Consider the following 23,525-nt stretch of genomic DNA (forward strand, 5'->3'; position numbering starts at 1 on the left):
TCCATCTTGGAAATATCTTTCACTAAATTTTTAGACATCCAAATCATATCAATCCTTGAAAATGTTTTATGTCTTTCTGAAAAGTAAGTAAATTCCTTTGCATTGTCATTTATATATCTCCAAGCATCCACCAATTCTAAATTTTCCATCAATTCGAAACAGATCTTCGGCAATTTGCCCTGTGTCTCTTTAATATTTTTCTCAGAAAGTCTATCCATTTTTGGTGAAATTACCCCATTCCAATCACCCATGACACACCAATGATCATATGCAAACTCTGATAGTTTTTCCATAAGTCCAGTATAAAACCTTGTTTTATCTTCATTAGGAGCATAAATGCCCACTATCAAAATTTTTGTACCCTGAATGGTGATTTCAACTCCCACAAATCTGCCACTATCATCCAATAATATCAATTTAGGAGACAATTGTGAATTAATATAAAGAACCACACCATTTTTTTTGAATCCTGCCGAAATAAATTCTTCACCCAAATTTTTACAAATTAAATATTTAGAATCTTTCTTCTTAATATGAGTTTCTTGTAAACAAATTATATCCAATTTTAATTTTTTCAAATAATGAAATACTTTCTCTTCTGCGACGAATTAGCTCCATTTTTATTCCAAGTTAGATATTTGTAATCCATTTTTAAGCATGTATTTTAGAAAAGTCTGTGCCTGTTGCTCCCTTTGATCCATCATCATCCTTTTCTTCCTCTACCTGTTTCTGTTGACTTTGTTTCCCAGGAATTATATCCATATCTTTGAGTTTATCTTCTTCCATGTCTTTTGAAGCTTTTCTCAAGAAATCCCTTGCTTTTTGAACAGTATTTAATCGATACTTCTGTTGTCTAAATGTAAAAATCACTCCCTCTGGAACATCCCATCTAAATTGAATTTTACATTGTTTAAGTTTTTCTGTGAAGAAAGCGTAATCTTTTCTCTTACGTAGAAGCCTAACAGGAATTTCCTTCATCACCTGTATTTTTTTACCGTCAATTTTGAAGACATTGTTAAAATGATGTTGCAAAACCATATCTCTGGTCCTCTTTTTTAAAAAATAAACAAGCACATCTCTTGGGATTTTTTTTATTGTTGCATATCTGGAATTAATTCTATAAACTTTGTCTATTTCAAATTCCATCTGATCTTCGTTCCTGTCGAAGGATTTTGCCAAAACATTAACAATTTTCTCTCTGATATCTTCACCTCTTTCCTCAGGAATTGCACGGAATCTCAAGCAATGTTCTTTATCTCTAAGTTCCATAACAGCAATATAGTCCAAATTTTTTTCCAATTCCATATTTGTAATATCTATTCTATTCTCTAAGGTTTGCACCTTATCTTTAACATTTTTTACATCCTGTGTTAATTGCCCAATGTTATTTTTAATCTCACCCACTTTTGTTTTAATATGATCTTGTAAATCTTTAAAATCCTTTTTCATATTGCAAAATTGATCTTTAAGTTGTTGTCTGTCCTGTTTCATCTCTTGTTTCAACTCTTGTTTAAAATCACTAAATCCCTCCATAATTTTCTGGAACATGTTCATCCCTTCCTGTGTATCAATTGAAACTCTTCACTCCAAAACTTTGGCTGTTTTCCTAGTTGTCATTCTTGAAAAAAAAAACCTTTTCTATTATTAGCCAATGTAGAGGCAAACAGTTTCTTTTCTCCCAGCAGCAAAAAAGTTAATATTCCAGGCCTGTTTAACCAACACAGTTCTTATCTCCAGCACATTCAGGAATGTAAAACAAATCCAGTTCTCAGCATCCAGCAGTTAGTAAGATACACGAACAGCAGATTCGTTCAAAAAAAAAATTAATCCAAAATAAAAAAAATATTCTCAGATATATTTCCTTCAAATAATCAAATCATCTTATCTAATAAGTTGCCTCTTATCCGTTTAATCTTTGTAATTCCAGCTTTAAGCCAGCTTTTTGTCATAAAAAATAAAGCAGGTTCTTTGAATTGCTCCCTTCTTCCTTAGCTTTGTATAATACGAAAAAAGTGTGACTCACCCAAGTTTCTGAGTTGCCGATTCGTAAACAAGTCTCTTTTACAATAGTAATTTAAGTTAGTTGATAAGATTTAGACAGAAGGAGGCTAGCTCGTTAAAAACGTTTTTAAAAGAGAAAGAAAAAAACGTCTCGCTTACTTTCAGCACAGCCTGTTGGAAATCCAGTCTTCCGCTGCTAGAAAAGCCTTCTTATCTCAGGGGGATTTCTGATCAAATCTAGCAATCTACAGCTCGACGGAGTTCCGTGGATAATCTCTTCGGTTCCCCTTTTATCTTGGAGAACATTTACGCCAGTCAAAAATTCCTCCTGACTGGCTTTTAACTGAAATAAGCTTCCTCTGAGATAGAGCTCACTCAGAGACAATCACCAGCCAGCACTCCTTCCGGGAAGTCCATTTGTTCTCTCATTGATGGAGGGAGATTTTATTGGATCTATGGGTCCCACAGACCCTGTGACATGGACTTTGTCTGCAGTTAACATCTCCTCTGCCACCGAGGTTCATACCCTCCCCCATATCTACATCTCCAAACAAGAGGACCAAGATTCAGGAAGCTATCATACATCTTTTGCAAATTGTGGCTATAGAGCCAATGCCAATATGGGAGAGGTTCTCTGGAAATTATTCAATCTTTTTTACAGTCCCAAAGAAAGACTGCTTGTACAGGGCAGTACTCGACCTAAAAAGTCTGAACGAGAACATCTCTTACAGCAAGTTTCACATGGAAGCCTTAATGTCAATCAAAGAGGCCCTTAAAATGGGATTTCCTGACCTTCATTGACTTAAAGGAGGCTTACCTGCATGCTCCCATCTTTCAGTTTCACAGATACTACCTCAGGTTTGCGGTGGGAGTAGACCACATCCAGTACAGGGCTATGTCCTTCGGTCTGTCATTGGCTTCCAGGGTATTCACAAAGATTGTTGTTACCCTGGTATCATACCTCAGAATGCAAGGGATTCATTTGTATCCCTATCTAGATGATCTCTTAATTCAGTCCCCATTGCTACAGAAGTCATGGGACAATCTGCATGTGACTCTAGCTTGTGCAAAAATTCATGGATTCCTAGTCAACCATGCCAAGAGCCAGTTATCACCATCTCATTGCATTGTTCATTTGGGACTCAGAACTAGGAACCATATTACCACAGGACAGAATAAAGAAGGTGCGGTCAGCGATACTATCCATTCTTGCTCTTCACTCAGTAGATCTTATGCAGCTGGCAGCAGCTCTGGGCCGGATGGTCTCAACATTTCAAATTACCCCCTTGGCAAGACTCTATTCTTGACCCCTTCAGTGAGCACTGCTACCATTTCAGAACAACATAGCCACCAGGTGACACCATCAGGTGGTGCTGTCTTCAGTGGTTTGCCAGACCTTCCTATAGTGGGTACATGGGCGCAATCTACAGAAGGGTATTCCTATTTGAGATCTACCATGGACACCCATCATCTCAGATACCAGGCTGATGGGCTGGGAAGCCATATGCAAGGGTCATATGGTTCAGGGGGTTTGGTCAATGGAGGAGTCTTTACTCTCCATCACTCTTTTGGAGCTCCAAGCGATTTGTCTGGCATTGAGGCATTTCACCACATTGAGACCTTTGAGGGCGGTGATCATAAGAATGGACTACATGTCCACCAAAGCACACATAAATCATCAAGGAGGCAGTTCCTGGGTTAATCTTCAACGGGAAGCCTCACAACTCTTCCAGTGGGTAGAGCTCCATTTGGAATTGCTCCTGGTGGAATATCTGAAAGGGGAGGACAATATACAAGCAGATTGGCTGAGTTGGGAACAAATCCATCAGAAGTATGGAAGCTTCATCCAATAGCCTTTCAGGAGATTACTGCCTGCTTTGGGAGGGTCAAAGTGGATCTATTTGCCACTCACCTCAAATGTCAGGTAAAAAGGTTCTTCTCCCTATTTGTGGTACTGAAAGAGGAGGGGATAGATGCTATGTCCCCATAGCCCCCAGTTTAAATCATTCCCTGGGTTCTTCAGAAGATCTGAGACAAGAGGGCAATGGTTCTATTGGTGGCTCCATTTTGGCCACAGAAATCCTCAGTCTGTCAATTGCACCACCTTGGGAAATTCCTCTCAGAAAAGAGCTTCTGTCACAAGGATGCCTCCACCATCCAAGTCTGGGGTGGTTGGCTCTTCATGTATGGAAGTTGAGAGGTGATGTTTGTTGAGAAATGGCATTCCACCACCAGTGATGGATACCATGATGGTGTCTCGACATCCCTCCACTGTATGGATTTATGAAGGTACATGGAAGACTTTTTCTGCTTGGTCAAAGAAGAAGTTCTTCCTAGGAAGGCGGGCCTCAGTGACATCCTGGCCTTCCTACAAGATGGTCTGTCCTTGGGGCTCAGACCTACATCTTGAGATGTCAGGCTTCAGCCCTGTCAACAGTTCTATAAAAATCTCCGGAGAAACCACTTAGATCCCATTCTTTCATTAAGCATTTTCTGTGTGGAGCCACATTATCTGCTCTGCCTACCCAGCATCGCTATCCAACTTGGGACTTGTTAACTGCCCCCCAACCTCCCACTTGAGCCACTCAGTAAGTCACTTTTCATCTACTTTCCTTTAATGTTATGTTTCTTGTGGTTATCACCTCTGCTTGAAGAGTGTCTGAGTTGAATGCTCTGCCTGTCGATAAAGTTGCTGTGTTTTTCATAAGGATAGGGTCATTCTTTGCACTAATTTTGCCCTAAAGTGATTTCTAACTTTTACTGTCAGCAGGAACTTGTCCTACCTTCTTTCTTCCCTTCCCTGGTCCATCCCACAGAGAAGGCATGGCACTTCCTGTATGTGCGGAGGACCCTACAAGTTTATATCTACAACAAAGCTTTTCTGCCAAGCAAATAACCTGTTTGTTTCTTTTCGTCCAGCTTTGTAGAGAAGAAAGCTTCCTCCTCAACTCTGGCCAGGTGTATTAAAGCATGTATCACCCTGGCATATATCTCCTTGAATTTGATTCCACCTTCTAAGATAGTAGCACATTCCAGCAGGCCGGCAGCCATGTCAGCTGCCTTTTCCTTCAATGCTCCTCTTCAGAAGATCTGCAGAACAGCAACATGGGCTAGTCCTAATACGTTTGTCAAGCATTACAAACCAGATGCTTATGAATCAGCTGAGAATGCTTTCAGGAGGAGAGTGCTACAGCATGTTCTCCCAGGACAATAGCATTGTACAGCCCAGCTCATATCCCACCCTACATGGGTCAGTTTTGGTATGAGATCATCTTTCCATGCACAGAAGAAGAGACATTTGGTCTTACCATGAAATGGTCTTCTCTGTGCATGTCAAGGTGATCTCAGGGTCACTCTTTATGGAGTGCTAGGCTGCCAACACTTACTTTATTTTTCTTTTTTTAACAGAGAGTGTGTGAGTGCTGTTCTGTTTTCAGTCTCTTTGGTCACACTTATGTACATTTACTTGTCTAGTTGGCTTGTCATTAAAGAACTGTTGCAAGTGGTCAGGGAGAGCAGGAAGACATTCAAAATTGAACAGCACTCTTTCTGCCTTCAACCACTAGGTGGAGCTAGTTACCCACCTGAAATCATCTTTCTATGCACAGAGAAGACTGTTGCATGGTAAGACCAAATGTCTCTTTCCTTGTCCCTTTCTCATCCCCACTATTTTCTCCTGAGCATTTGCTACTTCTCACATTGTAGCTACTCAATAAGATGGCTCATGTGGATTTTCTTTTTGTTGGTGAAGTTGTTAGACAACAGAGCTAATATAATAATTAGATGTTTGATGAAGGTTTTTTTTTAATTGGGGTTGCAGAAGTTGCATTACAAAACCAAGTCCCTTTTTCTCAATCTTTTTTTTTTTACATATGTTTCATATATTCAGGGAGATTTTGGTATGACCAGGTGTTTCAAGCAAGGTAATTATATGTGTTAGATATTAATGTAAGCTGGAGGACAACATGCACATCTGCAAAGTAAACTCACTGCAAGTGTGTCTTTCAAAATCACAGTGTCAATAATATGATAAGAAAGCTGATCCTAGCCCATAGCTTGCCTTCAGTTTTATGTTGAACAAGACAACAAATATTGACAGGCTATTTCTACAAAAAGAAAAAACTCAGGAGAGAGTTTCTTGCCATTACTAAATGATGAAGTTATGATTCTCAGGCGGGAAAACCTTTATCTTAAACTCGCACCTCATAGGAACACTTTTGAGAAAAGTATTTATTTTGTGGAAAAAGACAAATTAGGCATTTTTCAGTAAACCTGAATTTGTTAGAAAGAGAATAAGAAAAAGATTTTTAAAAGATTTTTAAAAAATCATAGTGATTGTACAAGAAAATATATAACTGTTTATGTTTCCAAGCTAAATAAGTTACTAATGATAATTATGTTCAGAATTTACAAAATGTAAGGCATGATGTTTGTGTAATACAGAGACCTTGATCCATTTGGTAATTTGAAAGCTATTTGGTAGCATCCTATAACAACTTATTAAAGGACATTTAATAAAATAAGCTTTAATATATGGAAGCCTGTAGTCCACTGGATATTGTGGTACACCAACTCTCATCAGCCCCAGCCAGCATGGCTAATACTGAGAGAGGATGGGATTTGTAGTTCAGCCAGAAGCAGCTTGCTGAATGGGGTGGAGTTGCAAGGCTAGCTTCCCAGAAGGTGTGTTACAGTCCCTTACTGGGAGGAAAAGGGGGAGAGATGAGTGCATGGTGTGAGTACACTAGTGCTTCCACTGGTACATCATCTCACTGACCTCTCCCCTCCCACTCATGGTAAGTGCCAGTGACACACATGACAGGAAGCTATTGCATCTGTACCCCACCCGGAGAGCCACTTCTGGATCTATCTACATCTTGGAAGCTCTCAGATTCCCTATCCCTGCTGTTATATGAGGTTTTCTCTTAAATACAGCAAGCTGGCCATGAGACCTGTCTGTCTCTACTTTTTAATGAGGACGTGCTTGAAATGTGTTTTGTAGCATAGTTAAAGATAGTAGTGAATTAGATGGATCAATGGTCTGACTGTGTATGAGGTAGCCCCCTGTTGTCCTATGTGTGTTGTAAAAGCTGTGCTGGATTTTTAAAGAAATAATTAATATAGGCTTATGTGCTTTCAAAATTTATTTATTTATTATTTATTTATTATTTTAATTATATTTTAATATAATATTTTAATTAAAATATATTTTAATTAGTAAGAACACTGCCCGTGCAATATAGTATACAGTGTTTTCATTTTGTATCCAAGGTTAGAATGTAGGCAGTGTAAGTGGTGACTAGATAATGTGTGTCAGAAGGCAATAAGTATACTTTGCTTTGGAGTGCCAGTTGAGGACTAAGTATATTGTTACTGGAAGATATTGTTGAGTCCAGCAGAGGCAGGGGGCTGTGCCGGCAGTAGCATTGTGATAAATAGGCATGGACTTTTATGTTTTGAGCCTCAGCAATGTGTTTGCAGTGAAGATCATTTACCAATAACACATATACATGATGCTATTCCTTCACCACACCAGTTCTCTTGTTTCCAGTGATAGCCTGGAGTAAGCTTCTTCATCACTGGTCAGTAGTGGTACCGTTAACTGCGCTCTGTCCTACTCCAGAAACTTCTACTAGCAGTGACTACTATTTTTAGAATCTAATAATTGTTAGAGGAGGAGATCATGAAAAACTGGTGATTTCTTTAACCTATTTTATTTTGTGTATATTTTGAGTATGTTGCATTCATTAATGTCCATAATGGTTGTCATTGTTATAAGAAACTGAATTTGGTCATTAAGAATAATCTAGTTTCTGTTAAGATTTCTGCATTACCTTCCCCACTTGCATTTTCTGTCTCTTCCTGAGCCGGGTACCATTCATGAGCACTGCAGTAATTCAAAACATACTGGGATGGAATCAAAAGTTCTGCTTCATTCATGGAAGAAGTTACTATTCACAGAAAGTCCTTCTGTGAGTCAGCTTGTATTCTGTGATGGAAGCACCTTCCATCAGTGAAATAGAACCATTGGATTGAAGCCATTAAAATAATTCATATCTACTTTTCTGTTTACCTGTAACCTATTACAAATTAATTTTTATTGTCACTTATCCATCAGAGTGACATGAACGTAAGCCCATTGAAATTAATGGATTTAAGCACATCTTAGCATGTGTTGAACAACACATATTGATTGTGTGTTAAAATAAAGTTTTCCTTTAAAAATAAGGGAGATTTCAAAATGATTATTTATAATCTTACCAATAAACATTTGTATCTGTCTCAATCAGAATCTATTTTCCCTTTTTTCCCCTTTTCAAATTGTAGTGCGGTTGTTACATTAGCCTGCTGAATGTATTTTGCTTCCTAAAGTTTCAGTGGCTATTTTTTATGGAGTTTCATAAGAGATGCTTTTGTAATGGTCATGGCCAGTTATTCTCTATTTAATTATGATGTATGCTTACTTAACTATGTTTGTTAAGGGCTGCTCTTTGAAACTTTTATAGTATTCTTAGTCCTCCATTCTGCTCAGAAACTTAATTCTTTCTGCAGAACATCATGTCGCTTTTTCCTGCTCATATATCAGCTGTTATTTTTCTTTTTCCTTTATTTCTCTTTCCCCCTCCCTTCTCTTTTATTTACCCCTTGTCTTCAGCCTATTCTGCAAACTTGGAGTTCTTGTCAGGCATAGGATTTCACTGTTTGGTAAGGAGACCCTTGACAAATACTTGTGTGAGCATCCATTGATTTTATTTGCCATTACTTGCAATTGTGTGTGTGCTGCTTTGATGCATGCTGCATGAGTGCATGTGCAAGATCAGGGGTAGCCAACATAGTGCCCTCCAGCTCTTATTGAATTAGACTTCCCATCAGCTCCAACAAGCCCAGTCAAAGGTGAAGAATGATGGGAGTTCTCCAACAACATCTAGAGGGTACCATGTTGGCTACCTCCTGCCAAGAGCATTATCTCTGTGGCCCACTAACAAACTTTCAGGATACTCAGTGATTTTTATGTGTTAACCTCAAAGCTCTATAAGAATTCAAAGTTTGTATTGACTGTTTAACTTAAAAGATGAACAGTTAAAAAAAATTGTCCTGCTAAAGCAATAAGGGATTGTTTACTGAGATCTAGTATGAATTCACTCAATGTCATGTTTTGAATTCCACATTATTGACTGTTGACAGTACCATTTCCATAGCAGACCATGTGAGCCTCATGCATTTATTTATGGACCATGGCAATTCACCCCAATCCAGTAACCTTCCTCCTTACATTCAGTAGGGACATTGCATTTATGCAGCTTACTAGGAGGTTATGCTGTCTGCTTGAAAATCAAGTCAGTCTACCGCTCTGCTCTCACTACATGGAAACCTGCATGACATCCCCTATGTATGGGTAATGAAAAATTCCATGTCAGTTAGCAGAGTGAGTTGGCTGGTCCATTTCCACAATAAAACAGGTGTTGTGTATGCAGCATGAATTATTCAAGAGCACTAACAAAGCAATTTCCACTGTAAATGTTTGGGAACTACTTTGAAAGCATTACTTTTTCATCTCCTCTAATGGAAAAGTGTGAAGGCCCATGAATATTTGAAAGTTAATTATAACCTGGATCATTTCAGAAGCATACATTTGAAATGATTTATTGATATGTTCTATGAATGTATTCAGTGTAAAATTTTAGATTTTCATAGTCCTGGGTAACCCATGCAAGCATTATTTACCTGAAGATGACAGCATTCATCCGAAATCTAGCAATTTTGGGCAAAATATCAATAAACAGAATATAGTGCTTGGGTTTCAGAGATGCCTATATCTTAGGCAACGTATAATGTTTAACTAGTTTCTTAGAGACAATAATATGAAAAAATGTCTAACATATTTATGTAATTTCTGGTATTTTTAGTTGTGTAACTCAAGGATGTTTTATATTATACAAACAAATTCTGGCCAAGCGTTAGCTCACTCTATTTGAGGAGTTTGCCTGAGTTTGGTCAGTCAAATTACACAGATCTTTCTCCCAAACCTTGACAGCTTCCTTGAGCTGTGTGCCCTTGGGGTAGCTCAGGAAATGCATAGTTTATGAAGCCTTAAATTTGGGGGGGGGTTGTACAGCTTTGTTTGAGCTGTACTTGGTGTCCAAGACCTAATCAGAAAAAAGAAAGAGAGAGAGTTTTCAATTCTCATGCAATTTGCTTTCACTTACTGAACATGAACATTTTAACATGGAAACCTAAACTCATGAAAATTCACCTGAGCTCTAAATAAAGTGTATCTGTTGTCTTCAGTTATGAACACCCTAGTGAATTATTGTAGATGTAGTTTACTGAGAATGTTTTCTCTTGCCCATTTCCCTTTCATTCCTTCTGTGATCAGGCAAGGTTTGTCACACTGAAAGAATAGAACCCTGTTGCTAATTATTGCTGCCTCTGATAGTGAAGTCAAATGGTGATTGCCAACAAATGTGGAACCAAAAAGGGACCACTGAGAAAAGAGGAAAGTATCAGCATGCTTTGGGGCGTTGGGGAGGATCCCCACTGTGTCAGTCTCTGCCGACTGAGGGAAATAGTTTATGGCTGCAGTAAGGTAATTAACAGGTAATGGCCAGCAGCCGGGCTGTAACTCTGTCAGGCTTGAGGCAAAGAGGCCCGCAATTACAGTCAGTTTAAGAACTGTACCTGAAGAACAAATGAGTCCTGGGGAAGTCCGAAATCAAGGTACCAGGAATCTGATAAGACATGGCAGGGTCGAAGCTGGGCTGGCCACAAGGAGTCACAAAAGGTTGACATTGTTTTCAGTAAGAGCCCCAAGCCACTCACAGCCTTTTGCTCCCCTCCCTGGTTCAAGTGCTAGTAATCAGCCCTCTGATTCCCAGGAGCTTGTAGCCTTAAATGGCCAGAACGCCTGCGTTGCTCTCCTACTTGCAGGTGTCTTTGCTCTATAGGGAGTGAAGGGGCCTCCTGATCACTCCCTGAGTCTGACTGAGGGGTTCCAGCTGTATCCTGAACATCTTTGAGTGATGGGAGGTCTGTAGCTGCATCATGGGTGGATCTACTTGTTCCCTCTCCTGGGTCTGTTGTGCCAATCCTCTGCTCCTCATCCTCCTCTGAGGACTCATCTGATGGAGGCATGACATACTGCTTGCAGAATTGCAGCAAAACATTAAAAAAAACCTAAGAAGTAAACAAACAAGCAAAAAACCAGCCCAGTGAAAATCAAGAATGTTCAGTAGCTATAGGATGCTTAATGGCAGTGGAGGGGGGAGTGGAAAACAGGGGGAAATGGAATGGAGTATTGTATAGGACAGCACGGCTGGCTGACTGGTATCCTGAATAGGAGTATTCATTTTAGGAGGTAAGGATATACTGCAACATTTTGTTGTGGGTCGCACTTATAATATGAATTTATATATATGCTACACTACTATAAAGGCAATCCACTTCATTGCTTGTTGAGAAAATGGAATATCTCATAAGGAGGTCCAATTCTGCACAACATAGGAATTGGGCCTTTAGTGTTGTTGCACCTACCCTTTGGAGTTTACTCCTCTTAAATATTAGGCAGGCGCAGTCTCTGTTGTCTTTTTGGCACCTACTGAAGGCCTTTCTCTTTCAACAAGCCTTTTAAGTAGATACCTTTATCCTATTCTGCCTCTGTATTGTTATTGTTTTTAAGACTTTTTGAAAGATTTTTTATTGTTTTATCACTTGTCGTTTGTCCTGCAGGCTCCTTTGGGGAGGAAGGGCAGAATATAAATTTAATTATTTATTAATTAATGTGTTATGGCACTGTTGTATCTCTCCTATGGGATTTGCTATATCAAAACTGCTTGAGTAATATGATTACAAATGTATATGCAATTGTAAGCCACATCACCCTGCCTACATGCAAAGATAATCAGAGGTGAGGCTTACATCTATAAAGGGAGAAGGCTTTCTTAGTAGTGGTGACTTAGAGAGATATGCCTGACACCAACGTTATCTTTTAGGTGCCAGGAAAAAACTTCCAGACATTTTAAAACACTTAAAAACATTTTAATACCTTACATATTTTTAAATACAATTATTAATTTCACTTTACTGTTTGTTTATAAATAAGGTGGTATATAAATTATTTAAATAAATGAATATATAACTTTTTTGTATGTGAAAGTAATTGGGAAAAGATACGTTTTTTGTATTTCTAACATCTACCTCTGAATGTTTATTTTGATAAATTTTTAATAATTTTGTTTTTGCCTTAGTTTATTTTCACTGTTTTGTTTTTTCTTTCATAGTGATAGTATTACATTCAGTTTTGTTCATAAATAGATCAGTTATGATTTAATTTATCTCACTATGTACTTTATACGTAGGTTTTATAGCTCATTTGCTATCATTAGATTTTTCTTGAGATTCTATTCACACAGGCTTTTTAGTTGCTTTTCCTTTCCTTTGGAGTGCGGACATTATGAAAAATGAATTCTACATCAAATTTAGCCCTTTCAGCATGAAATACTGCAACATCACTCACTTTAAATGTTAACGCACACTTAAATTAGTTTTACATACATATTGTCTTAATATCGTTGAATTTAACAGGCTTCATATAAACGGTGTCACCATTTATTCTGTATTTTTACCATTGTACAGAAGTAATGCTAATCTCAGGAAGTAATGCTAATTACCTTAGGAACTGGAAAAAAATTATGTGCGTTCTACCTTAGATGAACGTGTAAAGCCATTGCTGTTCTTGGGAAAAGCATAAGCCCACTGGGTCAGCCTAAATAGTTCCTTGGATCCCAACCACCATAATTTCTACATCATCACATCTGCAAGTCACAGGGGGCATAATCCCCATTGAAATCAACACCTGAAAGTGCTTATCTATGACTGGATTGTATCCTGGGATTTTACCTTTGAAAACCACTCTATTTAGGATTTTGTGGTTTTTAAAAAGATTTTCTCACTTATTTTAAGATTTAACTGCAGCCTTAAAATCACATTAATACTTGTTTGTGCTGTTCACCACATTCATGGTACATGTTTTGCCTGCTTTGACCAATTTTATGGTGGTTTCACCATTGTTTCTGCTTTTGGCATTTGCTAAAAAGGTTGAAACAATAGTTTGATTGATATTATATTGAAGATTTTTCTACTTGTTCATTCCCCAGCATACTTTTTATAAGAATACTATAATACAGTATCACTCTCTTATTCTCCCCTCTTAGGAAATGATGCAACTTCAATAGTTAATTGTCTGCATATCTTGGGTCAGACCTTGGATGCAAGGTAAATACTAAATATTTAAATTATTGCTTCAATTCCATAACAAGTAATAGTCACCAAAATTAATTTGGAACAGAATGCTCAATAGTTTATTTCATAATAGAGGATTGTTTGCTAATTTGAAATATTAGTAATAGCTTCAGTCAGGAGACAGCTATCCATGCCTATGTCCCATTGAAAGGCAGGTTACGTTCCAGACCCCTGCCTAAAAGTGAAACTTGCCAAAAAGCAGCTCCATCAATAAAATGGCACCCAACGCCTGAAAAATGCTGTGAAAGCGGAATAAGCGCCGTATGAGTGGGGCCTTACTCTAATTGAAAACCGCCGTATTAGTGAAATGCCGAAAAGCTGGCCACCGAAAAGTGGGGCCCTACTGTATAACATCTTTGAATGAAATAAACATCCCTAGCCAATTTTTCCCCAAGTTAGGACTAAACCATAGAATCATAGAACAGTAGAGTTGGAAGGGGCCTATAAGGCCATCAAGTCCAACCCCCTGCTCAATGCAGGAATCCAAATCAAAGCATTTCCGACAGATGGCTGTCCAGCTGCCTCCTGAATGCCTCCATTGTCTGAGAGCCCACTACCTCCCTAGTTAATTGGTTCCATTGTCGTATGGCTCTAACAGTTCCGAAGATTTTCCTGATGTCCAGTCAAAATCTGGCTTCCTGCAACTTGAGCCCATTATTCCATGCCCTGCACTCTGGGATGATTGAGAAGAGATCCCAGCCCTCCTGTGTGTGACAACCTTTCATGCACTTGAAGAGTGCTATTTATTTATTTATTTATTGTACTTATATACCGCCCCATAGCCGAAGCTCTGGGCGATTTACAGTGACTAAAAACATTAAAACAAATATACAAATTTAAAAACACATCTTTTAAAAACAATTTAAAACACAATTTTAAAATTTAAAACATCCTAAAATGCTAGGGAGAAGAGGAAATCTTGACCTGGCACCGAAAAGATAACAGTGTTGGTGCCAGGTGCACCTCGTCATAACGCCCCCCAGTCTTCTCTTCTCCAGGCTAAACATGCCCAGTTCTTTCAAGCTCTCCTCTTCCAGTCCCCTGGTCATCTTTGTTGCCCTCCTCTGAACCTGTTCCAGTTTGTCTGTATCCTTCTTGAAGTGCAGGATCAGAACTGGGTGCAGTATTCAAGATGAGGCCTAACCAGTGCTGAATAGAGGGGGACTATTACTTCAAGCGATTTGGAAATTATACTTCTGTTAATGCAGCCTAATATAGCATTTGCCTTTTTTGCAACCATATCGCACAGTTGGCTCATATTCAGCTTGTGATCAACGACAATTCCAAGATCCTTCTCACATGTCGTATTGCTGAACCAAGTATCTTATAACTGTGTATTTGGTTTCTTTTTCCTAAGTGTAGAACTTTGCATTTATCCCTGTTGAATTTCATTCTGTTGTTTTCAGCCCAATGTTCCAGCCTATCAAGGCCCCTTTGAATTTTGTTTCTGTCTTCCACGGTATTAGCTGTGCTCCCCAATTTTGTATCATCTGCAAATTTGATAAGCATGCTCTGTGCCTCCTCATCCAAGTCAATAATAAAAATGTTGAAGAGCACTTGTTCCAGAACCGAGCCCTGTGGTACTCCACTCGTTACTTCTGCCGAGTTTGAGAAGGAACCATTGATAAGCACTCTTTGAGTACGATTCTGGAGTGAACTGTGGATCCACCTGATAGTTGTTTCATCCAGCCCACATTTAGCTAGCTTGCTAATCAGAATACCATGGGGCACTTTGTCAAAAGCTTTGCTGAAGTCGAGATATATTATGTCCACAGCATTCCCACAGTCTACAAGGGAGGTTGCCCGATCAAAAACCAAGATAAGATTAGTTTGGCAGGATTTGTTTTTCATAAATCCATGTTGGCTCCTAGTAATCACTGCATTGTTTTCAAGGTGCTTACAGATTGACTGCTTTATAATCTGCTCCAGAGTTTTTCCAGGGATTGATGTTAGGCTGGCTGGTCTGTAGTTCCCCGGTTTCTCCTTTTTGCCCTTTTTGAAGATAGGGACAACATTAGCTCTCCTCCAGTCATCCGGCACTTCACCAGTCCTCCACGATTTTGTAAAGATAATAAGCGGTTCTGAGAGTTCTTCAGCCAGTTCCTTCAATACTCTAGGATGCAGTTTATTGGGCCCTGCTGATTTGAACTTGTTCAAAGTGATTAGGTATTTGTTGACCATGTGTCTATCAATCTCAAGTTCCAATCCTGTCCTTTCTACTTCATGTTTCCTGGGAGGGTCATAGACCCCTTTTTTGGGAGAAGATTGAACCAAAGTAGGAATTGAGCACTTCTGCCTTTTCTTTGTCATCTGTTATCATTTTGCCATCCTCACTGAGTAGCTGTCCCACCATTTCCTTTCTCTGTCTTTTACTATGGATGTACCTGAAGAAAGGTTTTTTGTTGCTTTTAGCGTTCCTCGCTAACCTCAGCTCATTCTCAGCTTTAGCCTTCCTGACACCATCCCTGCAATTCCATGATACCTGCCTGTACTCCTCCTTTGTGGCCTGGCCTTCTTTCCACTTCCTGTATGTGTCCTTTTTTGTTTTCTGGTCATCCTTAAGCTTTCTGTGAAGCCACATTGTCTTCTTCTGCTGTTTTCCCCCTTTTTTCCTTGTTGGAATTGCTTGCCATTGCACTTTTAGAATTTCCTTTTTTAGAAACTCCCACCCATCTTGGACTCCTTTTTTCATTAGGGTTGCTTGCCATGGAACCATACTTACAATTGTTCTGAGTTTATTAAAATCAGCTTTCCTGAAGTCCAGGGTGCTCGTATGGCTACTCTCAGCTTTTGCTTCTGTTAAAATAAAGAATTCAAATATGGTGTGGTCACTTCCCCCAGAGTTCCAGTAACTGTCACTTCATCCACCAAATCATCTCTGTTGGTTAGAATCAAGTCCAGGATAGCTGATCCTCTGATTGCTTCCTCCACTTTCTGTAGGAGAAAGTTATCTCCAATACAAGTCAGAAATTTCTTGGAGGGGCCGTGTTTGGCAGAAATGTACTTCCAACTTTTGATACTGTCATGGGCCCAGCAGAACGGGGGTGGAGCAGCAAGATGGCAGAGGAGGAGGAGGACTTTGAATGGAGTGACGCTTCCCATGTTGAGCCACTGGGTACACAGAACTCCGAGAACTCTCTCACTCTGGACAGTGACAGTTCTGCCCCTGAAGCTCCAGTTACTCACAAAGAGGCTCAGTCCAGTCAGGCAGTTGGCATCCCACTTGACGTGCCTCTTCTACCCAGGCCCACTCTGCCACCTCCTCAGCACATCGCCCCTCCCTCTGACCAGGAGGGTCCTGCTGAGGCAGAGCGGCCACCCTTACCTCACTCACAAAGGTGCCAGCACCAGCAAGAACATTGTGCCTCAACAGCTCCTCTGAGGTGGAGCTCTCAGGTGCACGCGCTCTCCCAACAGTGACACTCAGTTCACGCAAGCAGAGTGCCCACGCAACCCTTACTTAAGCCGGGCTATCTGAAGCTGCTGGGAGCTGTCAGAAAGAGATCAGGAGTGAAGTGTCACCAATATATGAATGACACCCATCTCTATATCTCTGTTCTTTTTGAATCAGGAGTGGTGACTAAGGTGCTAGACTGGTGCTTGGAGATGGTGATGGGCTAGACTGGGCCAATAACAATAGCAATGGATAATAATAAAAGATATGAAAGAGAAAAATTATAGCTAATAGAACAAAATGTGTATTTTTTTACACCCACAGATATATTCACCTTTGGATGGTACAAAATTATTAAGAAGCAAAATTGTTTTATATTGTTTTAAATTTTTAAATTGTTTTAAATTGTTTTTAAAATATGTGTTTTAAATTGTATATTTGTTTTAATGTTTTTGGTTGCTGTAAACCGCCCAGAGAGCTTCGGCTATGGGGCGGTATACAAGTGCAATCAATCAATCAATCAATCAAATAAATTTGTCTCCCAACAGATATCGGGATAATTGAAGTCCCCCATTACTACTACATCATGCCTCCTCGAAACATTAGCAATTTGGTTTTCAAAAGTTACATTCTCAGCTTCTCCTTGATTGGGTGGTCGTTAATAGACTCCAAGCACCACATTCCTTTTATTACTTGCCCCGTTAATTTTAATCCAGATACTCTCATTGAAGCTTCCACACTTATTTTCTGTATTTCTGTGCAGGGATATATATTTTTATCATATAGCGTGACTCCACCCCCCCTTTTTTTCATTCTGTTCTTTTTGAACAAGTTATATCCTTTATTTGCTGTATTCCAGTCATGGGAGTCATCCCACCAAGTTTCAGTTATACCTATCAAGTTGTAATTACCCTCCTGTATTAAGATTTCACGTTCGTCCTGCTTGTTTCCTATGCTGTGCGCATTAGTATACAGACATCATAGACCATGTGATTTACGGCTTGCCTTCCTTACTACATTTTTCTGAGGACTGTTACTGGGCCCTGTTAGAGCCGATCTCTCTGTTCCCATTACGGTGCATGAGCCTTCATCAGTCGTTACCACCAAGTTTACATCTCCCTCCCCCTTAGGATTCAGTTTAAAGCCTTCCTGATGAACTTCTCCATGCTGTGGCCAAACACATCCTTCCCAGTCCTTATGAGATGCAACCCATCACTTGCCAGCAGTCCATCTTCCAGGAAGCATAGCCTGTTGCCCCATGTTTACATGATCAAACAGATATATGCTTCATTGTAAACCCCAATGTAGCTATTATCTGAATGTATCAAATTCATACTATAGCTCTGTAGTGAAACCTTCATAAATATATTCCAGCTTCTCTATCCTTCACTGTCTGAAGGTCTCCCTCAAAGACTCAATTGTTTGTCCTTGCGCCCTCATATGCTTGGAACTGCCTCCCAGAACACTTATGTGATGCCACAACTCTTACTTCCTTCAAATCCTTCTTCAAAACTCACCTTTGATACAACCCCATAGTTCCCATGCCCTACTGTAACCTAGCCTGTAACTAAACCTAATCACATGCAACTGAAACAAGCTCATATTGTGTTCACTTCCCTCTCCTTTTTCTGTTGTTTCCCCTGTACTGAGTATTAAATGGTAAAGCCCTTGAGACAGGGACCTTTTTTCTTGTATTGCTTTTCTGTTTGTACTTGCACCAAGGACACTGATGGCTCTCTATAAATAAGTAAATAAAATATGCTCAGATATTTTTCGTCCTCTTAATAGTAAATTTTGGTGTAGATTTACCTCATTTTATTGTTGTAGATGTCCATTTTGACCAAAGCAGCTGGTTATATGACATCCAAATAAAGCCATTATCTTGCCTTTTTGGTTCTAATAATGAAGTGTAAATATTGTCAATGTGAAATAAGCTCAACCTGGCCATTTGATATACAACACATATACACGAGTCAACAGATAATTTTATTTGCTACGGGTATGATTAATGTACTAGTCACATGGTTTTCTGCTGCCCTTTTGTGTATTTCTCTGACCACTCACACTGATTGATAAGGGTTTTTTTTACAGGTCTTCAGCTTTTTATTTTATATATTGGTGGGACTAAGGAATTCTTTTGTTTTCATTCATGTTTTATGTGCATGTGATATGTAGAACAGTGATGAAGACAGGTCTGGACTCTGTTAAAATGGCTTTGAGGACATTTTTGGATAGTGCTGCAGACGACCTGGAGAAGACAATGGAGAACCTTCAACAAGGGCAGTTTACACATACCAGAAGTCAGCCTAGAGGAGTAACACAAATAATTAACTACACCACTGTGGCTCTCCTACCAGTGCTATCTTCATTATTTGAACACATTGGACAGCATCAATTTGGAGAAGACTTAATATGTAGGTATTAGTAACACAAGGTATTTCCATAGTACTAAAAGTCTTTACTATTTTGTGTTTGAGATTAAGAAAACCTGGCTACTAATATTCCAGGCAACAATATGCTGCCTTGATGTAGTTGTAGTTAGTCTCAATAATTTTAGAGTAAGGACTAATAAGGGTTAATTCCATTGACTTAAATATCTAGATTGTGTTGTTCTGGCTATCTTTGCCTTGGCCAAATATCTGATTAGTGAATATACAGTATCTTTTAGGACGGGGTGGGGAACACTTTTGGCAATCACTGTGGGCAAACTTTAAGAAATAGGCAGGACAATTCACCAGTCAGTGACCTGACATCAAATGATTGACTGGTGTGTTGTCCCACCCACCTGTCAAAGTCCCTTACACAGCACTTTTGAAGCACCCAACAACTAGCTGGTTGTCAGACACTTGGGAACTGCAGCAAAAGGGGCTTTACCAGCCCCATGCTTGGTGCTTGAGAAGCATTGGGCCTGCAAAATGCTCTGAGCAGCACTTCCCAAAAGCTGTTGGGTTTGGGAAGCACTGCACAAAGAGCTTTGTAAGTCCTGTGCTGGCTAAGCTGCTTTCTGTAGTGATTGGCTGCGTGATTGAGTTCCCCACTGGGAACTCGATTACAAGCTAATCCTACCTTACCTCTGCCTTCCCCACACCTGATATCACATATGACAGTAGGTGTGGGGCAGGTGGGCATGGTTTGGGTAAAACAGCCTCATGGGTAAAATTAACACCCATGCTGGGCCTAGTTTGACCCATGGACTGGAGGTTCCTCATCTACTATGGTTGGATCCAGAGAAAAGTCAAGGGAATGAAGCTGGCAGAAGCTGATTTTCCTGCCACCCCCTCCCCCTGCAATCCAAAGGCCTTGCTGAATGAAGACGGCTATTGTGGAGGGGACTGAGGTGGAAGAAGGGATCTTTGAAAAACTGTTGATCGCACCTTCTATGAGTGCAGCTTCTGCTCATGGAAGGTGCATCTACAAAATTTTCAGGAACCCCCCTTCTCCTACAGCACTGTACCCCAACCCATTTTGTTCAGGAGGGCCCCCTGACTCCAAGGAGAAACTTTGTTGGGTTGGAAGAAGGACAGGCCAGGAAAATCAGTTCCCACTTGCCCCTTCTGCAGCCTTTTTTCTAGCTCCAGCCCTATGTATCCTACTTTAATAAGTGCCAATCTAATGGAATTTAGATTCATACTTGTGTTTTAGACTCATGCTTGGTGTATATTTTTCACATGTATAATAATTCCACATATAATACTTCCATCATTTAAAATTGTTTCCTGAAAGATGTATATTACCTTTTTATCTGTGTTTTGCATATCAGTGGAATGAAATGCATTAAAATTCTTTCTTTTTTGTTCCCATTTTCTTTAGTGGAAGATGTTCAGGTCTCTTGTTACAGAATATTGGCCAGTTTGTATGCTCTTGGGACCAGCAAGAGTATCTATGTGGAGCGGTAAGACAGAAATATGTAATACTAAAAAATATCTTATTAACTTTTAAGGTGGAATCCTGACCCTTTTGAAAATCTGGAAATTTTCACCAGGCACTTCATTGAAGTCATTTATTTACTTATTTTAAACTTTGTGTCCTGCCAAACATAGCTCCATAAAGCAATGTTAATTATCTAAAATAACAACAAAAACAATATAAAATCAATAGCAGAAGGGGGAAATGAAAAAAACTGGTGAGAAGATTGAAGACAAATATTCATGGCAGTTCATGTAATCAAAAAGTCCTCATCCCCAAATTCCTGCTGGAACAAAACAATTCTTAATTGCATTTTGAAGGGTAAAATTCTGTGTTGCTGGACCTCTGTAGGGAGGGCATTCTACCAGTAGTGGTGCATGTGGCGGTGGTGAGACATGGAGCCATCCTCCTGACATCAGTGTTGCTGCTGCTTACATGGATAGGACTTGAGATAAGTTTAGATCTGTACAGGTCACTTGTGGGAGTAGCAGATTGGTGGAAGTGGTCATGGTAGTGCAACTATATGGCCTCGGTTTTGCCGCTGCCTGGCCTTCCTCTAGCTGCATCCAGGAGGTCCCAGGAGGGTGGCTCTGAAACTTTGCTCACCACACACTGCTACTGGATTCCACAGTAAGGGTGCTGCTGTAAAAAAGCTCTGTCTCTTTCTTGTCATCATTAGTCTAACCTCTTCAAAGATTAAATGTAGACCAACTCATTCAGGTAACTATAGTGTATGAGGGGCTTGTATGGGAGAAGGTGCTATATAAGTAAAACTAGATAAGGATTAGCTAAAGTTAAAAGCATACATTTGTATTGTTCTGCCAAAAATAATAATAATGGGGACTAACACAGATCTTTTAGCATAAGTGTTCTGTGCCACCATTATCTTGTTGCCACGAATGTGTATTTAATTAATTGAATTTTCCGAACAGTCTTCAAAGGCTGCCCCATGCATTGCATTAGTCTAGCCTAGAGATTTATTTTATTTATTTATTTACTTATTTATTGCATTTGTATACCGCCCCATAGCCAAAGCTCTCTGAGCGGTTTACAACAATTAAAAACATTAAAAACAAATATACAAATTTAAAAACACATTTTTTAAAAAACAATTTAAAAACACATGCTAAAATCCCTGGGAGAGGAGGAAAGTCTTGACCTGGTGCCGAAAAGATAACAGTGTTGGTGCCAGGCGCACCTCATCAGAGAGATCATTCCATAATTTGGGGGCCACCACTGAGAAGGCCCTCTCCCTTGTTGCCAGACTCCCAACTTCCCTCGGAGTAGGCACCTGGAGGAGGGCCTTGGATGTGGAACATAGTGTACGGGTGGGTTCATGTTGGGAGAGGCGTTCCATCAGGTATTGTGGTCCCAAGCCATGTAAGGCTTTATAGGTTAAAACCAGCACCTTGAATCGAGCTCGGAAACATACAAGCAGCCAATGCAAGTGGGCCAGAATCAGTTTTATATGTTCGAACCATCTGGTCCCTGTTGCCAATCTGGCTGCTGCATTTTGCACAAGCTGCAGTTTCCGCACCATCTTCAAAGGCAGCCCTATATAGAGCGCATTGCAGTAATCTAACTTGGAGGTTAACAGAGCATGGACAACTGAAGCCAGGTCATCCCTGTCCAGATAGGGGTGTAGCTGGGCCACCAACTGAAGTTGGTAGAAGGCACTCCGTGCCACCGAGGCTACCTGAGCCTCAAGTGACAGAGATGGTTCTAGGAGAACCCTCAATCTACGAACCTGCTCCTTCAGGGGGAGTGCAACCCCATTTAGGACAGGTTGGACATCCACCATCCGGTCAGAAGAACCACCCACTAGCAACATCTCAGTCTTGTCTGGATTGAGCCTCAGTTTATTAGCCCTCATCCAGTCCATTGTTGCAGCCAGACACTGGTTCAGCACATTGACAGTCTCACCTGAAGAAGATGAAAAGGAGAAATAGAGCTGTGTGTCATTAGTATACTGATGGCAATGCACTCCAAAGCTCTGGATGATCACACCCAATGGTTTCATGTAGATGTTGAACAGCATGGAAGACAGAACTGACCCCTGCAGAACCCCATACTGGAGAGTGCAGGGCGCTGAGCAATGTTCCCCAAGCACCACCTTCTGGAGCTGACCTGCCAAGCAGGAGCGGATCCACTGCCATGCAGTCCCTCCCACTCCCAACTCAGCCACATGTATAATGATAGCCACTTCATCATTTTCTACAAGTAGTTGCAGTTTATGAACCACCTTTAGTTAATTGATAAAACTATCTGACACCTTCTGAGGTTTCACCTGATGATACGAGCCATCTTCAACTGGCTTAGGTAATGGCATTACAGATGAAAGTAATGATTATTTTCTTCATTTTTGTTATCCCCTTTTAGTATGACCCATTGACTGATACTTAAAGTCATATAATGTAAACCTGTCCAGACTTTAAGTTGTGCATGAGTGCAGTTGCCTTTAGCAGTAAAATGGATAGCAAGTTTTTTTTAAGAATCGTTTTTGAAGATGTTTTGTTTTAATGCTTTTTAAAGTTTGTTTTTATGATGTTTTAAAGATTTCAGTGCTTTTGTTTGCTGCCCTGAGCTCCTGCTGGGAGGAAGGGTGGGATATAAATCAAATAATAAATAAAAATAAATAAATAAGTGAAGATAGGGCCTTTTCCTTTGTATTCCAGTTAGGGATGGGCGAGAATTTTAATTCAGTTTGCATTTCAAGCTGAATTTATCAAATCCGCAATTTCTGAAACAATATGAGAATCGAAACATAGCCATTCTTCCAGATTTGCACTATTGAATTTTGTTATGCTGTTTGCAAATATTTACAAAAATGCATATGTTAGGGGAAAGTATGCATAAAAATGAACATATGAGTGAAAATAACATGCAAAAATATATGATTTATATGATTGTAAAAATGTGTACATTA

At 39.7% G+C, this 23,525-nt stretch overlaps 1 protein-coding gene across 1 annotated transcript in view; it reads left to right on the plus strand.

Moving 5' to 3' along the window:
- RYR2 (ryanodine receptor 2) overlaps positions 1-23,525 on the plus strand; it is a 725,812-nt gene that overhangs the window by 525,560 nt on the left and 176,727 nt on the right. The window contains exons 63-66 of the mRNA XM_061624580.1: positions 8,657-8,706; positions 13,212-13,272; positions 18,869-19,107; positions 20,504-20,585. Coding sequence (XP_061480564.1) covers positions 8,657-8,706; positions 13,212-13,272; positions 18,869-19,107; positions 20,504-20,585 — 432 coding nt within the window. The remainder of the gene's footprint in view (positions 1-8,656; positions 8,707-13,211; positions 13,273-18,868; positions 19,108-20,503; positions 20,586-23,525) is intronic.

This window comes from Rhineura floridana, chromosome 4 (assembly GCF_030035675.1).
Source record: "Rhineura floridana isolate rRhiFlo1 chromosome 4, rRhiFlo1.hap2, whole genome shotgun sequence".
Taxonomy (NCBI): domain Eukaryota; kingdom Metazoa; phylum Chordata; class Lepidosauria; order Squamata; family Rhineuridae; genus Rhineura; species Rhineura floridana.